Source organism: Peromyscus leucopus, chromosome 3 (assembly GCF_004664715.2).
Source record: "Peromyscus leucopus breed LL Stock chromosome 3, UCI_PerLeu_2.1, whole genome shotgun sequence".
NCBI classification, from domain to species: Eukaryota; Metazoa; Chordata; class Mammalia; order Rodentia; family Cricetidae; genus Peromyscus; species Peromyscus leucopus.
Window position 1 is genome coordinate 35,125,940 of NC_051065.1, and position 13,453 is coordinate 35,139,392.

The 13,453-nt window shown below is 35.8% G+C and overlaps 1 protein-coding gene across 1 annotated transcript in view; it reads left to right on the forward strand.

The window, feature by feature from the left end:
* The first annotated feature begins 504 nt into the window (after window positions 1–504).
* The window catches only part of Gnat3 (G protein subunit alpha transducin 3), a 45,962-nt gene continuing 33,013 nt past the window's right edge, over window positions 505–13,453 (forward strand). Inside the window, exon 1 of the mRNA XM_028891334.2 lies at window positions 505–742. Within this exon, the coding sequence (XP_028747167.1) occupies window positions 625–742 (118 nt within the window). The 5' untranslated portion in view covers window positions 505–624. The remainder of the gene's footprint in view (window positions 743–13,453) is intronic.

Here is a 13,453-nt window from a genome sequence, read left to right on the forward strand (position 1 = left end):
TTTTGTTTCTATTTTTAAAAATGTTATCTAATTTATTGACATATTAAGAGAATGTCAATATTTGTGTCGATCTAAGTATAGGCAAAGTGGAGTTTGAATAGTAACATACATACTCATCCTGAGTTATAGAAGTAGTTATGAAGAATCTAAAATACAAAATATCCAAAGATAAAATAAAAGTGTTGGCTAATAATATAATAATAATAATAATAATAATAATAATAATAATTACCAATAACAAATATTTCCTGTTGTTGAAAGGTGTTTCACTTGAATTGCCTAACACAGACCACCTCGGATATCAACATTCTACATGCTTTTCATGTATTTTGTACTGGACTTTAAGGCAGCAAAGCATGGTTTTGAAGATGTGCCAGATGTGACCATTTAATTTGAAAGCATAATGAGTTTCCTCTTTAGCTTTCATTGGAGTTGCATAGCTTTCCCTCCTGATCAAGTGACAGATAGAAAAGATCCCTTTAGTCAAAGCAGAATTGAGAGTGCAGGGACCAGGCTGCTGTCTGCTCTAGTAAGCACTGCTCTTAAGTCCTCTACCCAAACCGCTGTTGTGCTCTGTGTTTGGAAAGTTGAGCAAGTCAACTGACGAGCATCTCATCTCAAAAGATGGGAAGTGGAATCAGTTCAGAGAGCAAGGAGTCAGCCAAAAGGTCAAAAGAGCTGGAGAAAAAGCTTCAGGAAGATGCTGAGCGAGACGCGAGAACTGTTAAGCTGCTGCTGCTGGGTAATATGTTTCTCCTCTGCTCTCAGCATCTGACTTTTGTCTTCATTTACAGCATGTTTACTTTTCTCAGATTTTAACTTTAAGTGTATTCCCCTTGGAGGATTTAGTATAAAATATGTTTAAATTCCTAAATGACCTGATTTTTATGTGTGCTCTATATGTATTTCATAATTTGCTTTATGTTTCATACTTACTACATTATTTAAGAGATAAATATTAGATGCCTCAGTTTACCTCTTTCAAAGACTACAGGATAGCATTATTAAAAAAAAAGACTCATACACATCTATGACTTTGTTGCATTCTATTTGTTTCCTAAATAGCAGCTAAAATCCTTAATGACAAGTCATAAATGTCTTTTATTTGTTTAGACAGAAATAAGCTGAGTGTTTAACATCAAAATTAATGTTAAAATAATTTAGTCTCAAGTTTTACATACAATAATGACAAGGTACTTAAAATTATATCAAGAATATTACTAAGACTGCAGAAGCAGTAGTGCCTTTAATCTTGTACATTTGAAAATATGGCATTCAGTTCCTTATAGAACTGAATATATTATATATTCATTCATGCATGCCACAAATTGTGTGACTACTTTTCATTACTTCAAAACAAAGAAAAAAATTATGATAACTATAACTTTAGTACTTGCTCAATTAACTAAATGAATTAAGACAGCCTATGTGCTGCATATTTTTCATAAACTACTTAACATACAGTGGTCACTGACATAAAACAACAGAATTTGTTGGAACATGTGGAAGATAAATGGGAAGAAAAAGCTGGAAGAATTGGACAGAGTAATATTTTAGCTCAGGGGCATGTAAGATTTAAGAGAAATTTAACTGTGGACTTCTGGAGAAGAAGCAGAAAAGGTATAATTTAAGATATTAAAACCTATGATATTTTTTAGCACAAACATATGGTGATGTGTATTAGATAAATATATTGTATAATCCAGGGGTAACTCAGTAAGAAACATTCAGTGGATTCAGTCTTTCATTTTCTTTTTTTACGTTTTCAGTTTCTCTACATTGAGGCTATTGGCCAACTAGTTAACCAATTAGCTTTGCTTTTGAAACTTTGCTTGTATTACAATATTATATATATGTATAATATATAATATATATATAATATATAATATATAATATAATGTAAAATATATAAATATATAATATATAATATATAATAAATAAAATATAATATATATATGATTCCCCAAATTAATAAGAATTTAAGTCAATACAGAAACAAAATAAGAGCTTTGACTTATTGACAGTTGTGTATTTGCATTGAAGCTAGTTATATGCAATAGTAATTCATTATTTCAGCATTGTGAATTTATCATGAAGCAAATTTCAATTTTTAAGTGTTCTTTTACTCTGCTCCTACTACTAAGTGATTTTCAAAAGCCAATCGTGGGCTGTGTCTCTGGTATCTCAAGGAGAGGGTCATGTTCTTTCCTTCCTTGCTGGAGTTCTGTGGCTAGGAATGCCCATAGGACTCACAAGTAGTCACCTAGAGATTGATGATTTAGGAAGGTGATGGTAAGTGCTCTGAAACCATCAAATACACTTTCCCTGATTCCAGAGAATTCTCAGAGGCCCTACTGTGAGTCAAAGTAATATGGACATGGCAAAGGCAAATACAATGTAAGAGGGAGAATCAGGCCGCCCCAAAGTGCCTTTCATGTTCCGTTTCAATGGCACAATGATGCGAATGGAGAGACAGAGTCTGCTGTCTGTCTCTTTTTTGACTATGAATGCAACTGACCAATTTTTTCAAGCTCATGCCTCCTTGCCCTCCCACTATGGCAGACTGTACCTTGAGTTTAACCAAAACAAATCCTTTATCCCCAAAACAAACAAACAAACAAATTAATTAAAGACAAGTCTAGATGCTGAGCTCAGTTTCCAAATGAATTAATAAGATCAACATACCATTTTAAAAATATTTTCTTATTTTATAAAAACACAAATTATAAGTCAAATCACTGAGATAGTTGTATTACAAATTACCATGACCATATTGTTAAGCATCCACAGAGCTATGGTGCTTGAAGTAGGTGTGTTGGAGTAACTGGCCAACCGGACATGGGGTTGTGATGGGGATGAAAGAGGTGAAATAATATAAATAGTTGGCTGAAAATGTGTCATTGAAAAAACAAGCCCCCCCCCAATACAATGGTGATTTCCATAAATTATGAATGTGAATTGACAGATTACTGACACACATTGACTTCTATAATCAGAAGTGCAAAACAGAGAGATATTCATTGCAACACAACTTAATATATGTAAAGCTCACAAATGGAAATGAAAGTACTTCAATTGTCCTTAAACTTGTAGGTTTCATTAAGTGAAAGAATAACTTTTATTAACAGGGATGAGAAAGAATTATAAGTTGCAACACTGTGTCTTATATTTATCCCAGATGATAATATTTCATACATTCTTCTCATATCACGGTTATTTACACCAACAATGTATAGGCTGAGCTGGTCAGATTTAATAAAACAAAGCACTCTTTTTGGTTTTAACTATTTTGATTTATATTTGAAATACTTGACTATTTTTTGCTTTTGAAATTTGAACTCTACATTTGATTCAGTTGTCAACTTCAAAACAATAAAATCTGTTTTATTCTCATTTTTAACTGAACTCAAATTATCTACACTGTATTTTCATATTCAAGTTGGCTTCAGTAAGGCATTGTACTGTGTTTATATAATTAATTCGGCCTTCTTACTGTCTCACTCTCAAAAGTCTTAGGGTTTTTTTTTTGTTTGTTTGGTTTTTTGAGACAGTTTCTTTATGTAACTTTGGAGCCTGTCCTGGAACTCTCACTCTGTAGACCAGGCTGGCCTCGAACTCACAGAAATTCGCCAAGTGCTGGGATTAAAGGTATGTGCTACCACCGAGTGGCTTGGGTTCTTACTGAAACAGCATCCATACTCTTTGGTCCTATGATGACTTATTTAGCTTAATTATGGTAGTGACCAATTCTGAATTTAACCCAGTACTTACAAAAATGAAAATCTGAAAAACATGGTGAAATCCACTGCTTGCTTTGATCCTGACTAGTGATTTCTGGGTGCTAAAATACAGAACACTAGGTTTCTTGCTTGCCATGTACTGTGAAGTAGATGCAAACACTGTGATAATGGAAATAGGTCTTAGGGAATCCAAAGAGCTGATTCCCTCACAAGTCTCTTCCCCACATTCATGTTTTTCTGGTCTTGTTTTTTGTTTGTTTGTTTTTGTTTTCTTAGTTGAGAGTCACTATTTTTTTTTCTTTTATTGAAGATAGATCCTTGCCTGGTGGTGGTGGCACTTAGGAGGCAGAAGAAGGTGGAACTTTGTGAGTTCAAGGCCAGAGTAGTCCAGAACAGCCAGGGCGAGAAACCTTGTCTCAAAACTCCCTCCCCTCAAAAGATTCTTATCTCACACAAAATATACAAAGCATCCTAATTATAGTTTTTCCTCCCTCTACTCTTCCCACTTCCTCCCCACCTCCCCCAACCTCCAGATCCACTTCCTTCCTGTCTCCCACTAGAAAAGAACAGGCTTCTAAGAGATAAAACCAAACATGACAAAATAAAATATGAGATGAAGCAAAAACTATCTTACCCAAGTTGGACACAGCAACTCAATAGAATGAAAAAAGTCCCAAGAGCAGGTACAAGAATCAAAGACCCACTTATTATCACAGTCAGGAGTCCCATAAAAAAATACTAAGTTAATAGCTGTGATATATTCACAGAGGACCTGGTGCAGACCCCTGTAGGCCCTGTGCTTGCTGCTTCAGTCTCTGTGGGTTCATATGTGCCTTGCTTAGTTGATTCAGAGGGCCTTGTTCTCCTGGTGTCCTCCATGCCCCTCTGGCTCTTATAATCTTACAACCTCCTCCTCCAGGAATTCCCTGAGCTCTGAGGGGAGGAATTAGATGGAGACCTCCCATTTTGATTCTCATTTCAATGTAAGGTCTGACTGTAGGTCTTTTTATCTGTTCCCATCTGCTGCAAGAGGAGGTTTTTCTGATGATGACTGGATAAGACATGGATCTGTAAGAATAGTAGAATATCATTAGGAGTCATTTTATTGATTTTTTTTAAACAGTTGTGTTTAGTTCCACCCTAAATCTCTGGTATTTCCTGACTCTCGTTCTTGACTACCCACGCAGCATCAGGTATGGGTTCCTTCTCGTGGAGTGGGCCTTAAGTCAAATCAGGCATCGGTTGGCCACTTCCACAAGTTCTGTGCCACCATTGCCCTAGCGGATTTTGCAGGCAGGACAGATTGTAGGTCAAAGGTTCTGTGACTCGGTTGGTGTCCACATTTCTCTTCCAGTAGCTTTCAGCATACCTCCCTGCACCAAGGAGATAAGAACATAGGAATGAATGCTCAATGTAGATACCAGCTCAACTTTTCCATGTTCAATGAACTGTTTTGGTGTTGTCCTTGGCAATGTGGTCCCATGCTCAGTGTGCAGAGAGAAAACCTTTGTGTTAACAACAGCCTGGGTTGTTTAGGGAATTATATGGGACCCCCTTGGCCAAAATCTCAATTGAATGCAATCCAGTCCCATCACTGGAAGCCTCTCCTGCCTACAAGAGATGGCCAGTTGAGACTCTGTATCCCCATTACTAGAAGTCCTCATTAGAATCACCTTCATATATTCCAGGAAGTTTTCACTGAACTAGATTTTCATATTATCCCTCAAATGCTTCCCAATTTCAGTCATCTCTCCCTCTTATCTTTTCTTCCAACCCTCTCCCAGCTATCTAATTCCCCCCACTCCTGTCCGCATTTGTCGTTAGTCTGCCCATAAAATCTATTCTATTTCTCCCGGGGAGAGCCATGTGTTCCTCTCACCCCTACTTCTAGCCCTAGAATCCTCCTATTTACCTAACCTCTCTGGGTGTATAAATTGTAGTTTGATTATCATTTTCTTAATGGCTAATATCCACTTATAAGTGAATACATACCATATTTATCTTTCTGAGTCTGAGTTACCTCACTCAAGATGATTTTTTTCTAGTTCCATCCATTTGCCTGAAAATTTCATGTTACCATTTTTGGAATCTCAAATGTCTGAGAACCATTTAAACAAATGTTCAAAATCCTTAGCACCAGAGCAATGCAAATCAAAACTACATTGAGATTTCATCTTACACCCTTCAGAATGGTGAAGATCAATAAATTAAGTGACAGCTCATGCTAGCAAGGATGTGGAGCAAGGGGAACACTCCTTCATTGCTGATGAGAGTACAAACTTGTACAACCACTATGGAAATCAATATGGCAGTTCCTCAGAAAACTAGGAATCAACCCACCTCAGGACCCAACTATACCACTCTTGACATATGCCCAAAGGATGCTGTATCCTACCACAAAGACACTTGCTCAGCTATGTTCATAATGGCTTCATTCATAATTGCCAGAACTTGGAAACAACCTAGATGTCCCTCAACAGATGAATGGATAAAGAAAACATGGTACATTTACATACAGGAGTCAGTTCATGTCTTTTTTGTCTGTTCTGAGGTCTAATAAGTTAACCAGGGCCATCTAGGTGTCTGTGAGTTTCAAAGAATCCAGCAGAGACTGGTGGACTCACTACTGCATACACAACTAAAGATAATTACCCCCTTCCTTCTTCATATATCAGTAGCCAATAGTTCAGCATGGATGGGGGAGGTTAGGGCCTTGCAAGCATTCATCCCCACATCTGACTGGCTGTTAACAGGCCTAGTTCTGTGCAGACCTAGTACAGGCAACTTCAGCTGCTATGAGTTCACAATTGCAGTGGTTGTGCTACTCCTAAAGGACAACATTTTGCAATCCCTCTCCCTGTCTTCAAACTCTTACATTGCTTCTTTCCTCTCTTCTACAATGTTCTCTGTGTCTTAGAGAAGTATAAATGTCTTGGTCAGAATTGAGCATTCAACCCTCCCTTACTCTTTGCACTTTGGGTAGCCATGTGTCTTTATATTCTCCAAAATTCATTTCATAGAGTAGCTTCTCCGGTAGAGGTTGACAGTAGCCTTTGTTCATGGTCAAAACATGAAGATATAGAAAGCAGCTTGACTCCATATCAATTTAATTAACCATAGTGAGTTGTCCCTAAGATGTATGACTATACAACCAGAGGTTTCCTACTTAGTTTACAGTAACCAGACACAAATTCTCTACTGTGGAGTGGACATAAAATCTGACCATAGAGTAGGAGATTACCCTCAAAACTGTTTTCTTGCTATTGCCCCATTAGACTTGAATTTTTGGATTCTATAGCAACACTGTACTATTAAAAACGTTTATATAAGTAACATGAGAAGTTAACAAAATTACTTACCTTTCCATGTTGTTGTAAAGGAGGATGGTATCACATTTTACAATCTGAACAGCCATGGGTCACATGTACCATAAAAATTTCTTTCATTTAAAACAGTAGACTAGCCGGGCGGTGGTGGCGCACGCCTTTAATCCCAGCACTTGGGAGGCAGAGCCAGGCGGATCTCTGTGAGTTCCAGGAGAGGCGCAAAGCTACACAGAGAAACCCTGTCTCGAAAAACCAAAAAAAAAGTAGACTAAAGTTCAGAACCTATATCCATATTTAATTTTCTTCCAGTTTCTAATGTACAAATGCATTAATACATACATACCTAAGGGAGTGAGCTCAAGGCCGGGTGGTGGTGGTGCACGCCTTTAGTCCCAGCACTCAGGAGGTAGAGCCAAGTGGATCTCTGTGAGTTCAAGGCCAGCCTGGGCTACAGAGTGAGTTCCAGGACAGGCACCAAAGCAACACAGAGAGAAACTCTGTCTTGAAAACCAAAAATAAAAAATAAAAAAAATAAAAATTAATGATTTCTTAAAAGACATTTTTGAAAACTATTTTTAAAATCTAATAGTGAATATAGAATTTTTGGAAACACTGTTGAACTATGATTAACATACTATATATATATATATATTTAAAATATACAATCTGATAAAATTGAAGATAAATATATAACTATGAATATGTCCACAATCTATATTGTTCATATATTTATATTTTATAACTCCTTATTTATTGTTACCCATATTGATAAGAATAGCACATAAAACTTATAATCATAGCAAATTTTTAATTATATACTGTGGTTTGGTACCTTTAGATATTTTGAACATCATCGGATATTTTCAAGATAAGTATGAAATTGGAAGATCATTCAAGCAAATGATCATTAAAAGGAAAAGACAGGAGGCAGTGTAATTTCTCCTAGGTGAAGCATGTGTAAACAGTTTGCCTGAAGAGAAATTTTATGGAATTTGGATGTTTATTTTTTATTTATTATTAGAAAAGTTTCTAAGACAAAATAACAGACATAAAATTTGATCTGACCCCATATACTTTCTAATGTGATATATTGAAAAACCACAGTATTTTCATGTAACATTTATATGAATATAGTTACATTAAGTATCATAATCAAACAAAACATTATTCAATTCTGTATAAGAAAATAGTCCTAAATTTTGGGAAAGTATTAACACCATAAACACGATAGTGACAAGAATACAGGGGAAATAGTCTAAACTTTAAAAGTTAAGGTAACAAACAATAAAAATGTGTGAACTATGATTAGATCTTGAATCTAGGAAATATGAAAAGAATAAAAAGACTGTGTAACAATCAGATGAATTTGAAATTTCAGTGTTTCATCAGAGAAAACTGGGATTAAGTTAAAGTTTCTCATGCATGCAAATATTCTTACACTTGACAAAAAATGGCCTTATTACAAGATGCACTTAGAAGTATTCATGGGTAAAGTATCTAATTGCTTTCAAAAGTTTCAGCATAGCACAAGTAAAAAATACTCACACATACATGCATAAGAATACAAATGTTCACAAATGATAGATAGGCAATATGAGGACAATAGCATTAGTATCTGATAAAGGCAAGCAATGTAAATACAGGATTCTGAAGCACTGTGTTCTCAAACTTCTATCTTTTTAAGTTAGAAGCAAAATGTTTGTGGGAAATAAACATGTATTGTTCTACTTACTTTTAGCAAAATAAAAGGGTACTTATTGATATATTTATTTTGCTTTTAAGCTAAACTCTACCAAATAATTAACAGACAAATCATTTCAACATTATATGAACATTTATAGGAAAGTTTTGTCAGTTCATTGGAAAGATCTGAGAGACATGAAAGTCTTGCCAGTTTTTCAAAAGAGAAACCAAATTATTGGCAGACTTGCAACAGTATAACATATTAAATATAAAATGGAAGTGGGAAGAGGGGAATTATGTGAAAGATTAATCCAAAAAATAGTGGTTAAATACTATCAGGATGTTCATTGACATTTACCACATCATCACATTAACAGAGAGAGAGGCATCATTGTATCAGGAGAGGTAAAAAATAAATCAAATTATTCATCTGTGCCTATCAAAAACAAACTAGGAAGAAAAGTGAATTCCCTTATATAGACTGCAGAAACTAATTATCATACTTAATGATGAACAACCGTTAGTATTGTTGACTATAGACAGTGAACGAGGATTAAAGATGATTAGTGGGCTTCCTGTGGACAGAACAGTCTCTAACATTTTCTTGCCCTTGCATTTCCCTTTGACAAATTCCAGGCGGGTACCAGGAATTTGGGTGAAGGTGCACAGGCATGAATTTCCGTCGAGTGGGTTTAGTTGAGAACACACAGTGATGGAACAAATCAAGAATGTGAATGATGGGAATTTGCAGAAAATAAATAATAGCCCAATGCTTTTTTCTTCTTTTTTATGACTTAAAACTAACAAAAGTTTGAGAAAATAGTACTTCAGAAATCTGTTTCAAATAAACAAAGTGGCATGTAATAGACGTCCTTATTGCAGTTCAAAAAAAAAATCTTACCTATTGTTTGTGGCTGACTTCATGTGGAAATATATAGAAATCTCTTAACAACTATGGGCTAAATATAAGGAAGAAATATGACAAAACACCAAGGTAGAAACAAAAACGAAGACAAACTAATCATGGTTGTATTTTGAAAAGCATTCTATTTTTAAAAAGTTGTGGCTGAAATTACTTCCTCATGCTGCTGTACCTGAATGCCAGTGCTAGCAAACGGGGCAGCTAACCTCAGAACCGTGGCACTGACATGGAGCAGTCAGAGTGGAGGAAGTCTAACAAGCATGGTCCATAGGAAAGGATGAAAAGAACGGAAGGGCTAGAGAGATGACTAAGGGTTATGAGTCTTACTGCTCTTCAGGGGACCTGAGTTCATTTCCCAGAACCCACATCAGGTGGCACACAGTTGCCTGTAATTCCACCTGCAGGGGATTTGATGCTCTCTCTGGACTCTCTTGGAGTTTACTGTTGTGTGTATATATCCAAAGATGCACATAAACAAGTTCTTAAAAAATAAAAAAATGTAAAACTATAAGTAAAAGAGTGGAAGATACTGTCCTTGAAGGCCTTTCAAAGGATAAAAGTACATTCTTCACGTCTGAAGAGGCTTCTAGTACTTTCTACAGTATTCTCCGAGTCATTTGCATCTGAAATTTAATCTCCCAAAGCCCTAAAATGTGCACACTAACACCAAGATTCGATAAACAAGGAAAATGACATTTACAGAGATAAAATTTAATCATATTGCCTAGTAAAAGACAAAAATGTACGGAAGCTAAATTAAGTTACATAAACAAAATGTATTTCTTTAACTCCAAATGCACATGTACAATAGTTTCTTTTTCTTTTCTTTTCTTTCTTTTTTCATATTTTAGTCCAGGCTATTGAGTGGCTATCATGTAGAAGACAAAAAAGTATTTAATTTTACTCATGAGAATTACTGAGTGGAACAAGTTATTCCTTTAAAAAGACTAAATATCATATAAATAATGTCTATGAAAGCACAGCTTTCACTTTACCTTAAAAAAGTTAAATAAGTCTTGAAACCATTTAAATATTTCACTACTACTTCATACCCATAAGCAATGCAACAAGACACAGCATTAGCAGGAGAATTGAGAGTTTATTTGAAGGTAGATCTAGAATTTGTATGAGTACATTCAACTTTACAGTTCTCATTTCTCTCATGCATAGAACAACATAATCTACAAGCCTGGCTCATTCTAACTTTCTTTCTGCTGCACAATTATATGATTGTAATGGCCTAGAAAATTATCATACATATGAATATATGTAAATTTATTTAATCTCATCTTGCCCACTTTAGCCAAATGAGCAATCAAGCCCTGTGTGTGTTCAGCAGAGTTCAGTTACACCTATTCTAACTATTCAGTTGCACTTATTGTGCAGATTTAAAATTCTTATTCATATTTCTGCATAACAATAGTTTTATTTATCTTTTATTATTTACAATATTTTTGCACATTAAAATATAAATTTATTTATTTATTTATTATTTGAAGCATCATTTTCTTCAAAGTAAATATGTGTCTTGTAAAAATTCCTTTGTTACTCTTTAGCCCAGAAAATAATGTTAGTTCTGACCACAATTTAAAAGGAAGGAGCTATTCGGGGACATACTCAGCACATGCAAGCATGCTGTCATGGGTATATTTAGCCCTGTAACATGATCTAATCCTACAAGAATGGAGTGGTGATTGTGGACTAAGAGCTACAATCAGTGTGAGAATGGGAATGAACAGTTCATTTCTGAGGAACTTTGAGATGGAGTCTTAAATAATGAAGGGGATTTTTGGATAGCTGTTTTTTTTTTCCGTATGAATTATGTCAATATTGCAGTTAACTATATGGAACCTTGACTTAGAACACTAAACTCACTATATGGAGCAATGAAAATATTTTTAAAATTTTAAAAATCTTTAAAAGCTACCTTATCTGCTATTTTAAAGTAACTGATTATTTTGCCTACCTTAGGCACGTCATTAGTTACCTGATAAGATACGGAAGATGGTTGTTTGTCTCAAACTGTTTGGGGGGCACCTAGGCAGGAGGATCAGGATCTGTCCCTGGTCTATGGGCAGGCTTCTGGAACCCGGTGCCTGTGGTGTGACACCTTGCACAGCCTTGGTGCAGTGGGAAGGGGCTTGGACTTGCCTAGGCTCAGTGTGCTGGGCTCTGCTGACTCCCCATGGGAGACCTTGATTTGGGGGATGTGGGGATGTGGGGTGGCTTGGGAAAGGGAGCTGAGGGTGGGAGAAGGGAGGAGGTGGGGTCTGTGGATAGTATGTGGAGTGAGTAGAAAATTTCTTAATAAAGAAAAAGGAAAGAAAAAAAAAGAAGAACTTAGAGTCTCAGTGACCCTAGCTAGCTTCCAAGCAGCTTGCCCACCGTGTTAGGCATTTTTCTGACACTGTAGTAGACATCTGTAATAATCAATTTATTAAAAAGAAAAGATATATTTTAGCTCATAAAAAAACAAAGAATTGTTGTATGTTTATAATGCCTTTAGTCTCAGAAATAATTGAGAAATTCTAGTTCTTAGTGTTATCAGTATGATCATCATCTGATTTTGACTGCTACTCCCAGTATTCCTGGATTTCATGTCCATGGTTCCAAGCAATTAAAGATTAAAAATACTTGGAAATTTGCAACTGTATTGAACACATAGAGATTTTTATTCTCATCAATTTATCAACAATAGAGAATAACAACAGTTTACATCACATTCACATTACAGTTGGAATTATAAGTCATCTAGTGGCTTAAAGCACAGTCATGAGTGTGCATAGGCTAGGAGCTGATATGATATCCTAGTATATAGCAGACCTGAGTATATGAGTTTTGTGCTTTCAAGAGACTCTGTGAATCAATCTAGTTTGTTACCAGTGGATAAGAAAAGTTTGTTATTATTCTGAATGTAAATTTACCCTCTGTCACAGCCTAAAAGTCACCTTTGTCCTCCAAATGTGTGACATAGTTTTGATTATTCTATAACAGAAATACAATGGAATGTTTTAATCTGGCCAGTAGTGCTTCCCTAGTGCGATCATTTTTTCATGATCTGTGACACATGGAATCATATATTTCTGGAATCTTATGTATGCGTGTGCTATGATGGAGATGAAACTCATGGCCTCGCACATACTAGACATATGCTCTACCTATAAGCTGTATCCTGTTCCAAAACTTACATATTTTCTTTTTTTCTAAAGGTTGCTATTTCATTTCATTGAAAACACTCCATGAATAACTTTTATTTTGTTACAGGAATCATAGACAATATATAATGTCTTTAAAGTTTTAATTGATATTCAAAAATGAAACATTCTTTGCTCAGTTTCAAAATTCTGCAGTTTTTTCGCCCCAGCAATACCACTTTCCCTGACCCAAGTACAGCACTAAGTAAATCTGCATGGGGTAGGACTGACGCTCCTGCTCAAGTTCTTGGTTTCCTCTCACATTCCCACAGCTGGGAATTCTCAAGTCAGTGAAACCAGATACATGTGTTTGCTGTGGTGGGGTGAGACCCTGCGAAGCTGCCTCCTGTGCCTGAGAACACTTGGCTCCCAATATCCACTTCCACTGCTTGTGGCTGCAGATCCAGGGCTACATTATAGTTTTTGGTAGGCCTGAGAACCCACAGGCCCTAGTTTTAATATCATCACTGCAAAAGTAAATGAAAAAAAAGTCTGTGAAGGAATATTGGCAAATTACTGTGCTTGATTTTTGTGTTTATTGGCTTCATTTTCAACTTCCATGACCTGTGGTAGAAAGCACACTAGCAT